The following is a 22052-nucleotide window of genomic DNA, read 5'->3' on the forward strand; positions in this document are numbered from 1 at the left end:
AAATGCTTATGACATTGTAACAGGGCACGTCAGAGCAAAGATCCCTGGAAAACAAGGAACCCCAATTCAGGCAGGGGACTCCCAAATATGGTACAAGACTGCTCCCCCTCTTGCCAGGAAAGGCAGCAGGGCAGGGAGAGCTGCTGAGGCTACAGATTAAAAGTACCATCTTCTCCAAGGCAGGGAGGAGCAGAACAGAGAAGGCACAGTGCTTAAGGCACATTGCATAACAAAGGCAGCTATCAACTGTAAAGAAGTCAGTCTGTAAGCCTGACCAGGCAGCTCACGCCTTCCCAACAGGGAGGAAATGCAGGAGGAAACTCCTTGCTAGCTGCTTTGAAGGAGGGGCAAAGGCAAATATGGCCAACACTGGCCCTCATTGGTCAGAAAGCTGGGCAAGCCCCCTGGCTTCTGGAACCCAGAGGTTTCCAGGAGAGAACTTTTCAGACAGGATATGTGAAGAAGCTTGCTCTTGGCTTGTGCTTTGGCTTGGGACTTTTGGTCATAGGTGTGCTTGGACACTCTGGGTCTCAGCCCCTGCTTCCCAAACAGACAGGAACACTTTTGAGACCAGGCAGGTGCCAGGCCCATCAGGCTTTAGTTCCCATGGGTTTGGAAACCCGCTCCAGGAGGAAGGGTCCCACACTAGGAGTAATGCCTCAATGGGCTCCAGCCTCTGACATACTATGATCCAGTGCAGTAAGCACAGGGGTCTTAGACTGCTACATGGAGACTGAGAGCAGCACACCCTAGACCCTGAAAGAGAGAGCTGCTGCAAGAAGATAGCAACTCTGAAACCCAGTAGTGCACATTCCGGAGAGGATGGACATCTGTTTGCATGACCAGCTTAAGTTCCACAAGGACAGATAAGGAAATGGAGAACTTCTGGACACCATTTTGGCTTGTAATCTTTTGGGGAGCAAGAGAAGTTCTGGGTCTCAGAGAGAAGGGCTCGGAGCAGGAATGCTCTCAGCTCCCCAGAATTGGAACCCTGTTAATAAAAACCTATTTCCTTCAACACAAATTTTCCCTTCATGTAATAAAGTGACAAGCAGCCGAACCACATGCTACACAGTTACACTATGCTAAGTGAAAAAAGAAATACACAGGAATTTTTTAAATGTAAATAAAATATGTGCTTAGAAGTAGTGATTGACTGCTTACTGCATGCCAAGGCCTACTAGGCTTTCAATGTAGTACCTCCCAACAACTCCAGAATGTAAACTCTGTCATTACTCCCATTTTATAGATGAGGAAACTGAAGCACAGAAAGGTCAATAATGTTTACCAATAATGATAAGTAGTATAAGACCTGACTCAAATCCAAGATGTGTGTGATTTCTGAGTCCTCCATTACCTCACAGTTGTCATCTCTAGGTGATGAGACTATGGATGATTATTTGCTCTTTTTGTTTGGTTGGTTTGTTTTTAATATTTTCAATGAGCCAGCACTGTCTTACCCACTGTATCTTATTTGATCTGATCAATCCTGATCATGATTCCTCTTCCCTACTGCGAAAAGTGAAGAACTTGATATGCTACTTTAATTCACATTACCCTCTGATAATTCACAGCATATATGCTGTTGAAGATTAAATTTGAGCTGTTTGCCTAAAAACAAGTGGATTTCAACGTTAAGATCCATAGAAATAAATATCTCACAAGATCTTATTGTATTCAAGCTCCTACTTCTGAATAAACTGAAACAGCATTTTGGCCATTTGAGTTATAAAAAGTGAATACAAAATAGTCTTTCATAGATTTTCAAATCTCACTCTGTGGTTTTTCTGCATATAAGTTGTTTTTGAGAAAGGAAATAACACCTTTCCTATGAAGGCCGAGTCTTCCAGAGCTCTAAATCTCTAAAATTCTTGTAACAGTCTTCCTATTGTGGCATTATAAATTTATTTTTTAGAGTTATAAGTTCCTTCCCTGGCTGTTGTGGCTTAGTGGATTGAGTGCCAGCCTGTGAAAAAAAGGGTCGCCAGTTTGATTTCAATTCAGGTTCCCAGTTGGGGGCATGTCAGAGGCAACTACACACTGATATTTCTCTCCCTCTCTTTCTCTAAAAATAAAACATATTTTTTTAAAAAGAAATGAAGATTTGTAAGTTCTAATATATCCCAGAAAAAAAAAAATGAGCCATCTTCTGCCTTCCCAACCACACATCACTCACCCACATCATATAAACCATATCCCCCTTTTCCATGCATCCTTACATTACAGCATCTTGGAAAGTGATCCTACTTCTCACCCTCAAAGTCCAATTCTGAGAGTCTTGACCGTTTCTTCCCTCAAGGATGAAGACTGATATCAATGAAATTTATTCCTAAGTACTTAAGTATTTTTGCTCATCTAAAATGTCTAGAACAAACATCTAAAATAGAGGTAAATTGGTGATTCTAGACCAAATGTCTTTTCTTAGGCTTCCACGGTGTTTTTAAAATTTTTAGGCAATATTTCAAAACTGGGAGAACTTAGATAAAAATCAGAAGCTTTACCAATACTTAGGTCCACCCACCTACCTGGCTGAGTTCACCTGCAGAGTGAGCCCTTGTTACTGGGTAGCCTCTTTCAGTACAGGGCTTTCAGGGACGTGAGGCATGTGAGTGTGTGACTACTTGTCTAAATAAAACCCAAGGAACCCATTTAAAAAGGGAAAAAAAGCATCGTATCTTTTTACACCATAGAGAAGTTTCTGATGTTTCATGTAAAAGAAATTTCTGTAAACATCACTGTTTAATGTGCTATGTGTATATATTATTGAGAAAATCTAGTTTCAAATCTTTAAAAACCATGTAACAATAGACCCTCAAGTGGAAGCTGCGGATCTAAGTCAATATTTAAATAACACTTAGCTTAGCTATTTCCCCATCATTGTCACGTTATTATTATCCACATTAAAATCCCATCCCTCGAAAATATTAATGTCCTCCAGAGTCAAAAATACAAAAATTAAGCTCATTGGCAAGGCATTTGAGCTGTAGGGCAACATGGCCTCAGACCTTTACAGACCTCCTTCCCCCAGGTCCTGGGTGGGGGAGTAAACTGTGTACCACTGCTCAGCATCCCTGAGGCTCACCAAGCACTTTCACCGTCTGGCCTTTGCGCTTGCTTTCTCTTCAGCTTTAACCACCCAATTTCTTTCTCAACTCAGCAGAATCTGCCTTCAAAACTAAGCAAGAGTGCCAAAAACTCTGTTTATACTTCAAAATTGGTGTCTCTTTAAAAATGAGCCAAATGACCCCCTCCCTGCACAAGGGTGACAGGCTTCCACAGTCGGCTGTAGTACCAGAAAGGGAAAACTGTCTCAGTCCCCACTGGGATGGGGTTTCTAGCACCAAAGCATTCTGTACATGCTTATTTGATTGGCTGTAACACTGATGCCAAGCTCCAATGCCATCACAGCTTCAGTAGGGCAGATGAATAGTCTTATGCAGACATATGATACAAATACAGCTCTCTGACACTTGTTTTAACAAGTTATTTCCAGTGACTTTAAATAATGACATCTTGTAGTTAGTTTACATCTAAGAAAAGAAAATTCAAGTCTATGGACATGAGTATTAAGAAGTCATTTGCAAATAGAAAAACTAGGCAAAGAGCTTTAAAAGGTATTCCACACAAAGAAAATATAATTAACAAACATGCTTATAGCTGAATAGTCATTTAAACAAAAGAAAATACACTTTTTTCCTTACCAAATATATTGAGGTTCAAAATTTAGTAATACATGATACAAGAAACAGCTTCAATATTAAACTCACTCTTACAGTCTGCTGATATGAATTGGGACAACTTCTTTGGAGGCCAATTTGGCAACATTTATCAAAATGTTAACTATAAATACCCTTTAAGCCAGTGATTCCACATTTGGGAATTTTTGCAACAGATATCCTCACATACTTAGGAAAAAAAGAAATTATGTTCAAAGACATATGTTAAGATGAAAATGAAATTAAAATAGCAACTATTTATAATCACATTAAAAAGAACACAATACTAATAAATTTAATAAAAACAGTGCAAGACTTATAAAGACACCCTGTGTTCATGGATTGGAGAACTTAATTTTGTTAACTTGGCAAAAACTCCCCAAATATTCTACAGATTCCATTATTATCAAAATCCCAGTGGGCTTTTTGCAAAAATTGATGTGCTTATCCTAAAATTTATTTTATTATTATTTTTTTAGGGACTCAGAAATGCAAGGAATTCAAAATAGCCCAACAAAAGCATTGTTTGTAATAGAAAAGACTGGGGAACCAATCTGCATTTCCATAGGGGATAAAACCAATCAATCAGGGCACATTCATATAACAAAATATTGCACATCTATTAAAAGCTAGAGCTCACATGCTTAATGTAAACATTGCTATAATCATAGCAGCACAATTTACAATAGCCAAGTGTTGGAAGCAACCTAAATGCGCATCAGTAGATGATTGGATCAAAAAATCATGGTACATGTATACAATGGAATACTACGCAGCAGAAAGAATAAAAGAACTAGTACACTTCGCGACAGCATGGATGGAAGTGGAGAGCATTATGTTAAGCGAAATAAGCCAGGGGGCGAAAGACAAATACCATATGATCTCACCTATAAGCGGATCCTAACCAACAATGCAAAGATGCAAGGAAAATATGACCAGCAACACTGAAAGGAAAAGAAATCAACAGAGACAAGAGGGAAGAGGGGGGCAGGGAAAGGGAAGGGAAGGGGAAAGTCAAGGAACATATAGCAAGGACTCATGGACAAAACCAAAGGGGAAGAGCTGAGGGAGGGAAGGAGGGAGGGGGCAAGGGAAAGTGGTGGGGGGGAGGCAGAGACAAATGTATTTAAATAAATAAATAAATAAATAAATAAAATTAAAAACAAAACAAAACATTGCTATATTTATATTGTTTATTCATCCATTCAACATTGTAGAAGAAACTGTGTTAAGGGAAATGCTCCATTTGTGTGGTCTTTTTAAATGAGGACATCTGTATCTTCACGCATGTTGATATATGCACAGAAATTGTTGGAAGGACCACAAGAAACTATTATTTATAGCAGTGACCTCCTGGGAGAGGGACTTAAAGAGTATGTGAGGGACGTGAGGCATGTGAGTGTGTGACTCCTTGTCTAAATAAAACCCAAGGAACCAATTTAAAAAGGGAAAAAGAGCATCGTATCTTTTTACACCATAGAGAAGTTTGTCACTGTCTGTGCTTTGTACTGTTGAGTGTTCAATATGTTCATAAATTTTTCACTTAAAATAGTTGACAAAATCAAATCACATATGCAAGCATACAAGTATAGAGAGGATATAAAGGAAAATAACAATATAGCAAGAATCAAACTAGCATAGAATCAGTGTCATTACTCTCTATTCCACAATTAAGTGTGAGCTACATTTATAAAGACAATGGAACATTACCACATCCATTCTTTAAGAGTTTCTAACTACCTGTTGGTTTAGGTCAAAGTAATTATTTTTCAGATCAAATTTACCCCAACTCAAATATCCATAAGTGCTTTGCAAACTGGACCTTAGCTGTAATATAAAAATGTCAGCTTGGTAAAGAGTGGGCAATGGACAACCTTATTTCTCAAAGGATAACTCTGAAAAATGTACATCTTGGCATTCCCAAAGCAACTCATATAGTCCGTACACATGATAAGCTTCCTATAACTACATACAAATTAATTTTGTCCAGTTGCTAGAAGCCACCGTCTGTGCCATGCATGCATTTTTTTCAATGCCCAGAACACTCCCAGGGCAGCACAGCAGGCATGGTGCACAGCTGGAGGCATCTGGAAATAAAAGGGGCAGCTAGAGGAGACACTACTGAAGCTCCACTGCAGAAAAGGACAGTCCTCAGTCCTGCAGAATGAAGAACTGTCCCATTCACTAATGACAACAGTTTGTAAACATTACAAAACTTAAGGAGCTCAAACTTCCCACCCAATGTCTTGCCACAGGCCATGTGAACCTCCCATTCTGTACTGTGAGGATGGCCCGATCTCCTTGACTCAGGGCACTGCACAGATGTTCTAAGCTTCTGCAGAATACAGACCTCATTGCCAACGTGAAGATCTGGCTGAGCAAACATAAAAAGAAGTTAGCTGGCCTCCAGGCTCTGGTTGCCAGGTTGAATGAAGCAGCTGCTTCCAGTAGCAAGGTAGAAATTTCATTTTTGAGGAATGACACATCTTATAGCAATGAACAGGCTTTGAAAAAGTAGTTGCTATGTTCTGCAGGGTGGAGTTCCAATTTTATTAGTTATCTATCTATAGTTAGATGTGAACCAAACAGATGCTTCACCAATGCTACACAATACAGGGAGATGAAATCAAAGAGGTAAATATGCAGGCAGTTTGAAATTGCCAACTGAAGTCTTCACTCTTGCTGTATTTCATTCATGTCATCTGTTATTTATTGCTGTCATATTAGCCAAAACTAACATGACTCTTTTTTCTAGTCATGTTAGTTGGAAATAGAACCACTGCTCTTGAAAAGGGTTTATTTTAATCTGGTGATGTGCTTATAATAGTAGCAGTGAAAAACCAGATGAAAATCCTTGCTCCCAGAAAGCTCATATTCTGGAATTTTTAATTGGGTAAAGAAATATTTTGTAGGCTTTCAAGATAGAAGAGAAAAACACAAATAAGGGGGTGGGGGGATGGTGAATCCAACTGGCCTTACATTTCTCCTTGACAATATTCAGTGTCAGAATGCAATGAACCAATGTTTAGTTCTAAAGGAGAAATAGCCCTGGTCTGCATGGCTTAGTTGGTTGGGTGTCATCCCATTAACAGAAAGGTCGTGGGTCTGATTCCCAGTTGGACACATGTCTAGGTTACAGGTTCAGTACTGGCTGGGGTGCGTGCGAAAGGCAACCAATGGATGTTTCTCTCTCACGTCAATGTTTCTCTCCCTCTCTTTCTCCCTCCCTTCCCTTCTCTCTAAACTCCCTCTCCCTTCCTCTGTCTCTAAAAGGAATGAAGGATGAGACAAAGAAATATAGCTCAAATGAAAGAACAGATCAAAGCTCCAAAAATAGAACTAAGCGATAAACAAATAGCCAACTTATCAGATGCACAGTTCAAAACACTGGTAATCTGGATGCTCACTGAATTGGTTGAGTATGGTTGCAAAATGGAGAAAAAAGTGAAGGCCACCAAAGTGAAATAAAGAATAATATACAGAGAACCAACAGTGAAGGGAAGGAAACTGGAACTCAAATCAACGACTGGTAGCAGAAGGAAAAGATAAACATTCACCTGGAACAGAATGAAGAAACAATAATTCAAAAAAATGAGGAGAGGCTTAGGAACCTCTGGGACAACTTTAAACATTCCAACATCCGAATCTTAGGAGGGCCAGAAGGAAAAGAGGAAGGGCAAGAAATTGAAAATTTATTTGAAAAAATAATGGAGAACTTCCCCAATCTGGTCAAGGAAATAGACTTCCAGGAGATCCAGGAAGCTCGGAGTCCCCAAGAAGTTGGACCCAAGGCAGCACACACCAAGGCACATTATAATTACATTACTCAAGATTAAAGATAAGGAGAGAATCTTAAAAGCAGCAAGAGAAAAGCAGAGTTATCTACAAAGGAGTGTCCATAAGACTATCAGATGACTTGCCAAAAGAAACTTTCCAGGCAAGAAGGGTCTGGCAAGAAGTATTCAAAGTCATGAAAGCCAAGGATCTGTGGCGGACAGTGAAGGCTGACATCAAAAGCCCACATTAAGTGCTTGGCAAAGCCACACTTGACCGCTTGCACCTGCAAAACAGAGCAAGCCAGCAGCTGACGGCAGCCAGAGGCCGCGGGGTTTGAGAAGGAAATAGTTGACTGCAAGCTTCAGCTGAATGTGACTGTAACCTTTGCAGAAGAAATATTTTATCATTTAGGTAGCCTGGAAACAGAACAATCTTTGCCTGCAGCACATCCTTGAGTCTGTAAAATGTCCTTGAGCTTCATCTAACCAACCCCCATAAAATAAACGCGGAGACTGTGTTCAGGGTCATTGTCTCTCCAACCGATGACAATGTCTCACCTGGCCCCCACTTTTCCTTAAACTGTTTGTGTTGTGTCTTTCTCAATCTCCCATCACCCTCACTCAGGGACCTCCACTCTGTGCTGGTCACAGCAAGGACCTACATCAAAGATTAGTCTATCCAGCAAAGCTATAATTTAGAATGGAAGGGCAGATAAAGTGCTTCCCAGATAAGGTCAAGTTAAAGGAGTTAATCATCACCAAGCCCTTATTATATGAAATATTAAAGGGACTTATCTAAGAAAAAGAAGATCAAAAACTAGGAGCAGTGAAATGACAACAAACTCACAACTATCAACAACTGAACCTAAAAAAAACCCCAAAACAAACAAAGTGAACAACTAGAACAGGAATAGAATCATAGAAATGGAGATCTGAGGGGAGGGAGAGGGGGAAGAATAGAGGTAAAGGTACAGGGAATAAGCAGCATAAATAGTAGGTACAAAATAGGCAAGGGGAGGTTAAAAATAGTATAGGAAATGGAGAAGCCAAAGGACTTATATGTACGACCTGCAGACATGAACTAAGGCAAGGGGAAGGAATGCTGGGAGAAGGGCAGTGCAGAGTGGAGGGCAATAAAGGAAAGAAAAAAGTTTTGAAAAATGAAAAAAAAATAAAAGTGTAAATGTTATCTGCAAAAAAAAAAAAAAGATCAGCCTTATACATGGTAGGCTGATGTCTCTGGTCTAGGTGGCAGACTTCTTGTATCTTCACTTGGCAGAAGGGGCAAGGAATCGCTCTGAAGCTTATATAAGGCACTAATTTCATTTCTGAGGATTCCTCTCTCGTGACTCAAGCACTTCTCAAAGACCCCACCTCCTAATGCCAGCACAGCGGGCATTAGGGTTCAGTACATGAAGTCTGGGGCCATACAAATGCTAAGATCATAACACTTAGCCTCTTTTATCCCTTTATTTCATCCACCTTCCATATTTCTCCTTTACTGAATTCCAATAAGAAACCAGTAAGTAATATATAACACATAGCAAGATAATTTACATTAAAATAAAAATACTCTTAATGAAATTACAATATACATGTCATGATGATCTATAATCTTGCTGGAATCTGGTTTCAACTCTGATTCAGATCATCATTCCAAAAAATGTTTTAAAAAATAGTGCCATTGCTATACAGATAAGATTTATACACAATAACAGTAGGAGATCCATAGAGCAATGGCAATTGACAGAAGTGCAGCTGTGTATTTTTTAAAATGTAGAAATTTTACTGAAAGAAAATTATTCCAGAGTCTCTCATTAAATAAATAGGGATTAAGTGAGAAAAGGGATAGTGGAATTGATGTTCAGATAGAGGTAACAGCAAAAACAAACAAAAAAAAGCAATTAAAAAAATGCCCTTGGGTGAGGATTTTTTTTTTTTATAAATAAATAAATAATAAAAAAAATAAATGTGATACATCCAAGCCAAATTATGCCCATTCATCTGTCCTTTTACCAGCACAGACACTGCCTGGAATGACGGTCACCAAATATTAATAATTATTTCACTATTGTGAAACAGGTGGCCAGTGTGGGGTCACGTGTTACTTTGTTTTTTCAAAAAATTTATTTAACTGCATTACCTGAATTCATGTTGGCCAGATACCATTTTTTATAAAAATAATAAAGTTATTACTATTGATGAAAACAAAAGAAAAAGAAGCTTGGCCATATGCATCACATATCAAAGAATGAATCTACAAAAGGAAGAATGGTAAATTTTTTTTAAAGTTTCATAAACCTTACTACATAAGACGTATTCTAGTATTTCATATTCAATTCCAATTTATTTATTTATTAATTTTTAAAATTCATTTGCTTTTACACTAAATTGATTTAAGGTCCATTCATGGGTTATCATCTTTAGCTTAAAAAAATACATGGGGCTCAATAACCACATATGCCTTTTTCAACCAAGGAACACCAAAGAATGCCCAACACACAGTAGCCACTTAATTAGCATTTCCTGATAAAGAGTTGGGTGAGTGAATGTTTTCATCAATACAACCAAGAGCAGTGTTTTAATTTAGGTTTTGTTTTTCTTTTTTTAAATCTTTGTCCCCAGCGCTAGGTACAGAGCCAGTTCTGAAAAAAGTGTTTGTTTTGTAGCTAATTACACAATTTAACATATCACTTCTTAAATAGGATGTATAACAAAAGAAATATGGTTTTAACTGTATCAAGTTGTATTTGCATACAAAATCATGCTGCTTCACAAATGTGCAGACTCTTCTCTGGGGAATTCAAACCCAAGGGACCCACCACTCACAGCAATAGGATCTCTGCCTACAAATCCCCACCCTCAAAATTTTTCTTAAACAAAGTAATTTCAAAATTGTCAGGTTACAATTTTAAATGAGTTCATTTTCTCCCTCAACCTATACTGTCCAATGGTGTCAGAAGACCTGTGACTTTATTACCACGATCCTAATGATTTGTGCTATAAAAGATTCTGGAGACTTTTCTACCCCAGGACTGCTGTGGGATTGAAATGAGAAATGCCCGTGTGAAGGAATCAGAAACCCAGAAACAATTAGTTTCTCCAGCAACGACCTATAACCTAAATCTTCACAGGAAGAGGAAGCATTATCAGCGAAACCAGTCTTGAACGAATCTGACTTTTTAAAAGAAAGTTTTGTTACTTGGGAGATGCACAATATCCTTGTGTTTACCTTCTTTGAAATTTGTCCATGTTTTTCAAGAACAGAACACCAGGGCATCTATTCTGTCAAACTGTTAAAAGTGTTCTCACATTTGGCAGGTTACTTTTTGTACCTGGCTACCGAAACGGTGCTTCTTGGTTTAGTTTAATCTATTAGGATTTTTTTTATTTAGCTGGGGGAGGGGCTATTGCGCACACTCTCGTCTCGTCTGGATGCTGAGGTGGGGGCATAGGTGGGTGCCGCCCAGCACCACCTCTAGGTGGAGCATCCGAACAGGGGGTTTCTATTCTTCTTTCTTTCTCTTTTTGTGTGAATTTGTTTGTATTAATGTGTAATCGCACAGATAGCACATAAACGAGTTTCCCTCATAAAAACGGCCGCAGATAAGGCCAGTGCGACCGGCCCTGTCCCCAGCCTGTCACAAGGTCGCGTGCGCACGGTACACTCTGTCCCAGTTAGCACACGACTGGGAGCGCGACCCTGAGAACAGCGTGCCCCTACACACCCCAAGCCAGGGATTCCAGTCACCCAGCTCCCCGGAAGCCACCCCCAGGCGGCCAGAAGCAGGGCGCTCGATGGAACCTAATCTGGCCTCCCAGCGCCTCCTTACCCGCCGAGGACCGTGACCCACAGCAAAGGAAACCCTGCCCAACAGCGCCATGAAAGTAGCAGGACGACAAACAGCCGGGGCCTGCGACGACCGGGCGTGACTGACTGCCCGGCGTTCGGAGGCGTGTCTGACACCAAGGGGCGGAGTTGGGAGGCCTTTGCGACTGAGGCGGAGTAGGAGCGTGGCTGGGGAGGGGAGCGGAGGCTGGGGAGGCCTAGGAGCCGGCTGGGGCCGGCACTGGGGTCTCTGGTGGACCTGGCTTCCAGGTACCTACAACCACCAGTTTGAGCCGGGCACTTCAGGGCTAGGCTCTCAGAGGCTCCTGCTCTCTGTCAGTTGTGTGTCCTAGTAGGGTATATGGAGAGCAGGACCAATGAAATGGCATTAGCCTGGTCAAAATAGCATAAAGTATAGCAAAATAGGAAAACAAAATGGAGTGGCTCATGTCAACCAAGATGGCTGCTGGTCAGCCATGACACTTTTGATCAAAAGGGAAATTACCTGAGTCATGTGAAGACACATGTGGAAAGAAGACACATCCAAAATATCTGCACATGTGTCCAAAATACGCTTGTCTACAAAGCGGGACCACCCAGAAATAGGCTTCTGGGGAAATTCCCCACTTACCATCGGGAATGCCAAGACCCTCATCGAAAAACTCAAAAGGATGGAGTACATCACTTTCAAGGGTATAACTGAAGCAAGCTTCAGGCCACTGCTGAGACAGCTGAGCTCCACACACCAAAGTGCTGCTCCATGCCACACTAATCTCCCTTGGCATCAGCCACCAGAGTGTCTGCCTTGCCGGACTGAGGACTTCATCTATCCTGCTGCCCGCCTGGCTCTGGAAACCTTTCCTTGCAAGACACTGAGCTCCCTTGACCACCATGCTGTCTCCCGGAGCTGGGACTCCGGTTGATTTTTCCCCATTAATTGCTCTGTGTGTGTGTTTATTTCTTTTAAATTGTTAGTGTATAAGTAGGATATTAATATATATTGCTGTTCTACTTTGAGTGACCCTGCATTCAACAAAAACTAAGTGAATAGCATAGTTACCTTGTGTAACTCTTGTCTAGTCCTTGGTGCTGGGTCATTTAGAAGGCAGGTAGCCGAGCAGTTGCCCGGCTGACTTATAAGAAACATTATATCGTGAACATTTGGCAACAGCACTGTGTCGATATCTCTTACAGACTTTAGTTTTAACTGAGGGGCGCGACCTGAACGTCACTTCTACCGTTGGTATTCTGCGAGAGGTTGGATTCACAAGAATCTACAAGTGTATTGAAGGCCCTGGTGAGCATGTATACCCTCTAGAAAAGCAACAAGCAAACCTCTACTAATTGTTCTGGGTCCATCAAATCAGTGAAATTTAGGGATTCTGCAGTCCAAGACATACTTACTTTGTGTCCTGTTTAAGAAAGATTTACGTATTTCTTAATGGTGTTTTCTTTTAAAATGTTTATTTTACTTTCATATTTAGATCTACAATCCATATGGGGTTGATGTATTTTTTTCATGTGTGTATGAGCTATAGGTTCAATCTTTATTTCTTCTGCAGTGCTTACCAATATCCCCAGTATCCTTATTGGAAAAACAAACAAAAAACAACCTTTCCTTCATTGCTCAGTCTGTATTATTACTTTTGAAATTTGAATTACTTTATATGTGTGGATTTTGGGGGGTGGTTCTATTTTGATCCGTTTGCCTATTTTCTTTCCTCGTGGCAATAGAACATAGACTTAAAACAGTAACTGTGTAGTACATTTTATTATCTGGTAGTGTAAGTACTTCAGCCTTGTTCTTCAAAATTGCTTTGACTTTTCTCAGCCTATGTATCTCCATACATACTTTAGAATCTATTAATTTCCACTCAAAACATCTTCTGATATTGAAATTGCACTGAATCAAATTTTGGGAGAAATTACATCTTAATAATTCATGAATGTGGTATAAATATATATTTAGGACTTAATTTTTGTTGGTAATGTATAATAGTTAATAATGTTTTATATTACATTTATAATAAATTTATTGCTAAGTATTAATGACTTGCATGCTATTACAATTATCTATTTTATGTATGTAATTTTCTATTTATTTTCTGGAATAAAGGATACAATTAAATTCTATGTATAGACTTTGTATCCAGTAAACTTTTTAATTCAAATAATTTGCCAGGAGATTCTTCTAAATTTTCAGTACACATAATCATATATTTTGTGAATAAGATTAGTGTGTTTCTTCCTTTTTAATCCACATGCCTTTTCTTTTTATCCTTTACTACATTGGTAGAGCATTTAATGCCATGTTGAAAATAAGTGGCAAGAGTAAATAAATCCTTGCTTCATTCCTAATGCTAGGGGAAATGTTCAATAATTCATCTTAAATATAAAATAAACTTCAGTCTTTTCATAAATGCCCTTTATTGGATCAAGCAGGTTCCCTCTATTCTTACTTTGTTGAAAGTGTTTTTTTAATATCATGAATGATGTTGAATTTTATCAAATACTTTTTCTGCAACTACCAGTATAATCATAGATCTCTCTTTCTTTCTATCCCTGTTATTCTGATGATAACATCCACCCTTCCATTTCTGGAGTAAATTCTACTTAGTCATAAGCATCCCTTTTAAATATCACCTGACTCAATTTGCTAATTTTGTACTTAGGGGTTTTTGCATCTATGTTCATAAGAGACTGGTAAACCAGCCTTTATAAGTGACTTTTTTTTCTTCTCATTACAGTACAGAATGCTTTTGAAAACCAGAACTTCTGCCCTAGCTGGTGTGGCTCAGTGGACTGAGTGCCCTCTTGTGAACCAAAAGGGTCACCAGTTCCATTCCCAGTCAGGGCACAGGCCTGGGTTAGAGGCCAGGTCCCTGGTTGGGGGCTTGTGAGAGGCATCCAATCAACATCTCTCGCACTGATAATTTCTCTCCTCTCTTTCTCCCTCCTACTCCTTCAAATAAATAAATAAAATCTTTTAAAAAAAGAAAGAAAAGAAAACCAGAACTTCTATGATTAGCAGTGTGTTCTAGGGTGTTTACACTGTTGTATGCAGGATGTGAAATGGATCTGCGCAGGAAGAGGTGATGAAGGATTAGGGGCTCTTGGAGTAGAACCTGCACCAATGAGATCCAAGTGAAAATGGAAAGAATTCAGCTACTGGTTAGATAAAGTGTAACATTATGAAACAGGGAAGAAATTGATTTGAATTTAAAGAGTGAAAATAGTGAGTTGACGGGTTGAAACCCTTGTGTTCGCCATAATCATCCTCACCATCATTAGGCGTCATACAAAGGAATAACTGCAATTTAAGGGAATTGCTAACACATGGAATTACATACGTGATTAGTGTGTCAGCGTACTAAGAAGTACTAAGTTTTCTTACGTTGCTTTGGAGTTAATTTCTACAGCTATTTCCACTCCCAATCAGAAAAAAAAGCAGATAATCTAATATTGGCGAACTCCTCAAAATGGGATCCATACTTCCAGTCCCTTAAATACAGCACACTTCCACAGCTATTGCGTTATTCCCTCCTAACCACCAGGAGGCGACCAGAAGCCACGCCGACCTCCGCCTACGTTTCCTACGCAGGCGCGGTCCCGGGAGTGAGCACGTGACGGGGCCCGCGAGTTCGCAGTCGCAGCGGCAGCGCGTGTCTGTAGGTGGCAGTTACGCTGACGCACGTCGTTCCGACACAGACAAGATTCATGTGGAAGCTGCTACCCGACGCGGGCCCAGCCCGAGGTGAGGAGTAAGGGAGGGGATAGAGGGACGATTCCCCAGGAACGTGCCGGGGTAGAGGGTCTGAGGAGCGCTTCCGGCTCGGTCCCGTCCGTCCTGCCATCTTCCGGCGACGACAGGAAGCGGAGCGTCGGGGGCGGGTTGAGCGTCCTGTGTCCGGGTGGTGTGCCCTGCGCGAGGCGGGGCGGAGCTTCGGGCAGATTGGGTGGGAAGGCCTAGAGGCCCTGAGAGTCCGCAGCGAGGCGCCGCCCCGTCCCCTCCGGTGAAAACGGCTCCTGCGGGTTGGCTGGCCGCCGAATGAGTGCCTGGCATCGGCTGTGGCGGGTCCAGCCGGGAGGAGACAGCAGGCGCTCACTGTGAAAAGCTGAGGTGACGGGACGCCTCTCTGTGTGGAACACCTGGGACGTGGGTGTGGTATGCTTGTCTCGGCGATGGGAACAGGGCGTTCCCTGCGCGCTGCTTTCCGTCCCCCACGCCCCCCGGTCCCAAACCGTGTTTCATATTCTGCTACCTCGAGTTCCTGTGTTACTCAGCGTTTCTTTTGGCCGTGGTTTCACGTTGTATGTTCACCGAGAGGTTGTGGAGTCCGTCCATCAAGTTCCAAAGGGGGCACATTGACCTTGAATTGCGCGGAGCAAACCGCGTGTGCACGGGCCGCTACAAGGAAGATCATTAACGCTTTAAATTTAGATATGAACAGAGGGTCTTTTAGGCTCCTCAGGGTGGTTTTCCATCTACTCAGCCTTCTGTGCCCTTCAGTGAAGCTTCACTGGAAAAACGTTTCATTTATGAGTGCATTGTTAACATTCAAATAGCAAAATAAAATATTTCATTTAAGTACCTGTTTTATGTACACGCGTGTAAGTCGGTGTACACGTGTGCATTTATCAGTTTTCTCTTAATTCTAGAACCATACCGACTTCTGACGGGTGTGGAGTACGTGGTTGGAAGGAAAAACTGTGACATCCTCATTGAAAACGATCAGTCCGTCAGTCGCAGTCACGCCACATTAATCACTGGCTTTCCCACGACCGGCCTGGTGTGTTACTGGTTGTACTTCACTGACTCACAGGGGTTGGATCACAAAGATTGCTTGCTGCGTGTGTGAGAAATCTGCAGGACCTTTCACTTCATAAATTTGTTTGTTTTTTTAAAGTTAAAAAATTAAATACGTTTTGGCAGTGGTACCAGTGGTATTTGCCTATTGATACTTGAAGTTTGTTTCAGTATTTTACAGTTTATTTTAATGATTTAGAAACTCAGAGGAAGTAGAACATATTTATATTTATTTACTTAAGCATTCATTGAGTGCTTAGAGTGTGTCAAGCTTGGGGATGGAGCATCGAGAGATGCTCAGGTGTCCTGCTTGAAAGGGTTTGTGCAGCCCTGTGAAGGTGGATATTTCCCCATGCAATGGGGGTTTTCACAGTAAGAACTGACTTGTTTTATTAGGGAAAACAACTGTTACTTATGCCTCACAGCTTCTTTGGATGTGTTTGAGTTTGGGTGGGTGGGTGGGTTGGTTGGTTGAATTACAACTTTGGTTGATAAAAGTACTAAAAACTACAAATAGCTGTGCTAGTGATAATGCTAGAGGTAATAAGAAAGAAAAAACATTTTTAGTAAGTACTGCATACCAGCAGATGCTGGATCTGTTCAGTGATACTTAAATTTTGTGTGTCTATTCTCAATAGGTATAGAAAAACGTTATTTTTGAATATTACTGACTGGTAAAACACTTTAAATTATTTGTCATTTCGGTTTTTTTTTCCCCCAGAGTCAAACACATCAAATCGCTATATTGACAATAAAAGATAATTCTAAGTATGGTACCTTTGTTAATGACGAAAAAATACAGAATGGCCTTCCCCAAACTTTGCAGACAGGGGATAGAATTACTTTTGGAGTATTTGAAAGTAAATTCAGGTAAGAATTTTAAAAATTGGTGTTAAAAATGGAGCACTTTATTTTGGATTAATCAAATTCTAAATGACAGGGAAGTCTAATTTAGTTAGTACTTAGTGCAGTGGTAAACTTTGTACCACATGGGTCAGTGGGCATTGTCAGTCATAGGAAGTGACCAGAGGGAAGAAGAGTTTGAGTGAGCTCTGGAAACCTTGATTTTGCATAGGTGAAAGTATAATGTTAACTGTGTTGGTTTTTTCTTAATCGCAGCTCCACTTAGAGGGAACAATGATTCTTATTAGTTAGAACGTTCAGTTATCTATAAAAAATTAAAATAACATGTGATGTGACTCTCAAGTTTAAAGTTCTTTAATTTGTCATCTCTGAATCTGTGATAACAACTTTGTGTAACTCATTTTCATTTACAGAGTGGAGTATGAGCCTTTGATTGCATGCTCTTCTTGTTTAGATGTCTCTGGGAAAACTACTTTAAATCAAACCATATTGCAGCTTGGAGGACTTACTGTAAACAATTGGACAGAAGAATGTACTCACCTTGTCATGGTAGCAGTTAAAGTTACCATTAAAGTAGGTTGAATGCCTTGTTATTACGTTAAAATAAGATCTGTGAATTCAAGCTTACCTACTATACACAGTTGTTTTTAAAGTCATTTAATTTAAACTCATTAGAACTATCGTATATTTATATATGCCATTCCCATGCCTTTGTATACCATTTAGGTTGGAATGGCTTTTCAGTAACATGTTTATAATGTGATAAAACAGAAGCAGATAAAATTATATTCCAGATTTTGACTTGGCATTTTTAGAAATGATTTTTGTTATCACCAGGATTAATACAATGTATAGCTTGTGTTTTCATCATAAGAGCAAAGTGATTAGAGAGCAACTGTCCATCTTCAGAATTAGTATCTCCTGTGTCATCAAGTTGTCTTCCTCAAGACTCTCATCTCATGCTCTTTCATTTGGTTTAAGGCCTTAATCACAAATAATTCTTAAAAGTTTCTGTAGTTTAATATTACCTTAATTTACTCCCCAGAGTTTAAAGATTTTAAGTAGGCACCTTTAGAAGATGTTGATTATTCATTTAAACAGCCACATACTTTGGAGCATTTTCAGATTCGTGTATCCTCATCAGATTTACCGTATTTTGCCATGTATAATGTGCACTTTTTTGCCCAAATTTTTGAGGGAGAAATAAGGATGCATATGGGCATAATGATTACACAATCCCATGTATAATGCACACAAAAACATGAGTGCGCATTATACATGGGAGCACATGTACAGCAAGTACAGTAATAACATCCAAAGTTAATTGAAGAAAGACATGGTAAAGTGGTTTATTTCCTTTTAAAAAGGTTGATCATAGATTTATAGGATTGTTTTAGGTTAATATCTACAGTGGAAAACAACAAATAATTTAGATTCCTTTATTACATGATAGAAAAATCCTTTAATATCTAACATAATTAAATGAAAATGTGTGTATTATAGCTACAGAGGTATCATAGAGGAGGGCTTGCTGCTCAGATTGAACCTCATGTCATACTTGTATCTTGGACTGGGTTCATGGATTGGAAGAATTAACATCATCAAAATGTCCATACTACCCAAAGCAATTTATAGATTCAATGCAGTCCTGATTAAAGTATCGGTGACATATTTCACAGATATAGGACAAACATTTCAAAAATTTTTATGGAACCATAAACAACCCCAAATAGCCGCAGCAATTTTGAGAAAGAAGAACAAAGTAGAAGGGATGACAAACCTGATGTCAAACTATATTATAAGGCCATTGTAATCAAAACAGTCTGGTAGTGGCATAAGAACAGACACATGGATCAGTAGAATAGAATAGAGAACCCACAAATAAACCCATGTCTCTATGGTCAATTAATATTTGGCAAAGGGGCCAGAAGCATAAAATGTAGTAAAAATAGCCTCTTCAACAAATGGTGTTGGGAGAGCTGACCAGCTACATGCAAAAAAAAAAAAACTTGACCACCAACTTACATTATACACCAAAATAAACTCAAGATGGCTAAAAGACTTAAATATAAGTCACGACACCATGAAAGTCTTAGAGGAGAGCATAAGTAGGAAAATCTCAGATACTCCATGCTGCAATATTGTTACCAATATGTCCCCAAGAGCAAGGGACATAAAGGAAAGAATAAACAAATGGGACTTCATCAAGATAAAAAACTTCTGCATGGCTAAAAAAAACATTAGCAAAGTGAAAAGGGAGCCAACCATATGGGAAAATATATTTGCCAATGATACTTCAGACAGGGGTTTGATTTCCAATATATATAAAGAGTTCAGATGACTCCACTCCCGGGAGACAAGCAGTCTAATTAAAAATGGACAAAGGACCTGAACAGACACTTCTCCAAGGAGGGCATAAAGAGGGTCTAGAGACATGAAAGCATGCTCATCATCATTAGCCATCAGAAAGATGCAAATTGAAACTACAGAGAGATAACAATTCACACCAGTCAGAATGACCATCGTAAGCAAGTCAGCAAACAATAAGTGCTGACAAGGTTGTGGAGAAAAGGGAATCCTAGTACACTGTTAGTAGGAATGCAGACTGGTACAGCCACTGTGGTAAACAGTTTGGAATTCCCTCAAAAAACTAAAAATGGAAGTGCCTTTTGACCTGGCAACTCCACTGCTGGGATTATACCCTAAGAATCCCGAAACGCCAATTCAAAAGAACCTGTGCTCCCCAATGTTCATAGCAGCACAACTTACAATAGCCAAGTGCTAGAAGCAACCTAAGTGCCCATTAGTAACTAGTGGATCAAAAAACCATGGTACATTTACACAATGGAATACAATGCAGCAGAAAGAAGGACAAAGGTACTACCTTTCGTGACAACATGGGTGGAACTGGAGAGCAATATGATCAATATGATAAGTGAAATCAGCCAGGGAGCAGAAGACAAATAACATGATTTCACCTATAAGTGGAACTTAATCAACTAAACAAGCAAGCAAAGTATAGCCAGAGATACTGAAATAAAGAACACACACTGACAGTAACCAGAAGAGAGGGAGGAGGGGAGTAAAGGGGAAGGGTTATTCAAGGAACATGTATAAAGGACCCATGGACAAAGTCGGGGGTGGGGGGGATTGGGGAAAGTGGTGGTGGGAAAATGGAGATAACTGTACTCGAACAACAATTAAAAAAAGGGGCGGAAAAACAACCCTTGTATCTTGGTGGGGTTTTCTCTGACCAAGGGTTGTTTAATCTTTGCAAGTTTATGAAACTGATTTATAAGTTCAGCAGAGTACTAATTTATGCAGGTACATGTACAGATAACAAAATAAAATGTTTACTTACAAGTTTACAGCGGGACTGCAGCCTTATAGTGATCTGAATTTTATGTGTGGACTCTAAGATATCAAGGTACCTGAGAAGGAGAAGAGGTAATTGTGCCCTTGCTTCTTAGGTATATAATACAAGCTGAGTCCCTGACAGACCTGGAAATAAGCACCCATTCACCAGAGCACCCACTATTTTAGTGACTGGAAGCTAACAGCCACCATATGGCTCTCCCCATTAGAGACCTGGATATAAACCAACAAAAGCTTGCAGAGCTGTTACTTTCAATATTTCTGATCAATCATACCAAAAAAGAAAACCTTGTCATTACTTTTTTGGTAAATTTTCAAAAAATACAGGTTAGCTTTTGTTTTTAAAATCATTGAATGTTGGGAAAAATAGAATGTAAAAAGACATTCAGTTCCAATTTTTATTTTCTGCAAAGGATATTGAGGCACTGAGCAATTAAATCCTTTGCCCAGGATTACATGTTCTGGAGTTTACTCAGTCCAACTTTTGCTTCATACAAGGATTCCGTTATTTCATTCATCAGTGTCTTTCAGATTCTGTTCTTGAGAGACACTCCAAATTGCTTGCTTATATTTAGGTAAAACCCCATGTTATTAGAAGTGTAAATTCTTTAACTGGATTAATTCCTAGATTTATGCTGAGTCCTTTTTAGTTTCATTGCCAGTGGTGGTGATTTCTAATCTTCCTCAGATTTTGTGGATATGTCTTATTTGAGGCTGATAGCTTAATTCACTTGCTACTTGAAGTCCCCATCCTATCTGAATATTCTTATTTTGAGCTTTTACTCAACCCCAAACAGTTACTCCTCTGTTGACTTTCTTGAAAAGATTTTATTCCATAGTCACAATCTGTTGGAAAGGCATTTAGGCTGAAAGGTTGTCTCTCATGTTTATCTCTTAATACTGTCTTCTCTAGGGCAGGTGTTACATTGCCTCAATCCAAACTTACTCTTTTTTGCATTTCAATGTTTTTAAAATTGGAATACATTGAAATATTGATTTATGTTTTGTTTTGTTCAACCTCCCCAAATAAGTTTTAAATTAATATTGTAATTGGTAGGTTTTATAATTTAGTAATTGTATAGAGATTTGTATACTAAATTAAGCAGTGACTGAACTGACTGACAGATTGTGGCATCTTTATAGAGAGATGAGAGGGGAAGAATAGAATAAATAGGTCATTCAAAGTCTATAACTTAAAACTTTTCTTTAAAATGGGCTAGCATAAGTATATGTATTCACATATGTTTTCTTCTTTTTAGACAATATGTGCACTCATCTGTGGATGTCCGATTGTAAAGCCAGAATATTTTACTGAATTTCTTAAAGCAGTTCAGGCCAAGAAACAGCTTCCACAAATTGAAAGGTATATTGTGTACCTTAAATATAATAAAAGATGACAAATGAAGTATGATGGCATTAATTTTATTTAGGTTAATTTCCTCATTAATGACTGTTTCCAAATGTAATGTTATAGTTCAGTTTTATTAGTGGAGATTTTTGTTAAAATACAAAGAAAATGTCCCTAACGTTCTTTGTTGGTTGTTTCTTGGTGAAACAATGTTAGATACGTGCCAGTATTGAAAGAAACACTGAAGGGCAGTGATGGCACAGAGGACCATCAGCAGAGTACATGTGCCAGGGCCAGGTGTCCTGCACACAGATACTGCCTGGTCTGTGTGGTGCAG

At 39.5% G+C, this 22052-nt stretch overlaps 2 protein-coding genes across 3 annotated transcripts in view; one reads left to right on the forward strand and one right to left on the reverse strand.

Annotated features, from left to right (window-relative positions):
• DECR1 (2,4-dienoyl-CoA reductase 1) overlaps positions 1-11449 on the reverse strand; it is a 29756-nt gene extending 18307 nt beyond the window's left edge. The window contains exon 1 of the mRNA XM_054595360.1: positions 11326-11449. Coding sequence (XP_054451335.1) covers positions 11326-11376 — 51 coding nt within the window. The 5' untranslated portion in view covers positions 11377-11449. The remainder of the gene's footprint in view (positions 1-11325) is intronic.
• Positions 11450-14938: 3489 nt separating this feature from the next.
• Positions 14939-22052, forward strand: part of NBN (nibrin) — a 58255-nt gene continuing 51141 nt past the window's right edge. For both annotated transcript variants that reach the window (XM_054595486.1, XM_054595483.1), the window contains exons 1-5: positions 14939-15075; positions 15981-16111; positions 16850-16998; positions 17406-17565; positions 21627-21730. In XM_054595486.1, coding sequence (XP_054451461.1) covers positions 15039-15075; positions 15981-16111; positions 16850-16998; positions 17406-17565; positions 21627-21730 — 581 coding nt within the window. In that variant the 5' untranslated portion in view covers positions 14939-15038. The remainder of the gene's footprint in view (positions 15076-15980; positions 16112-16849; positions 16999-17405; positions 17566-21626; positions 21731-22052) is intronic.

This window comes from Pteronotus mesoamericanus, unplaced genomic scaffold (assembly GCF_021234165.1).
Source record: "Pteronotus mesoamericanus isolate MK-2021 breed Mesoamerican mustached bat unplaced genomic scaffold, CSHL_Meso_final scaffold_54, whole genome shotgun sequence".
Taxonomy (NCBI): domain Eukaryota; kingdom Metazoa; phylum Chordata; class Mammalia; order Chiroptera; family Mormoopidae; genus Pteronotus; species Pteronotus mesoamericanus.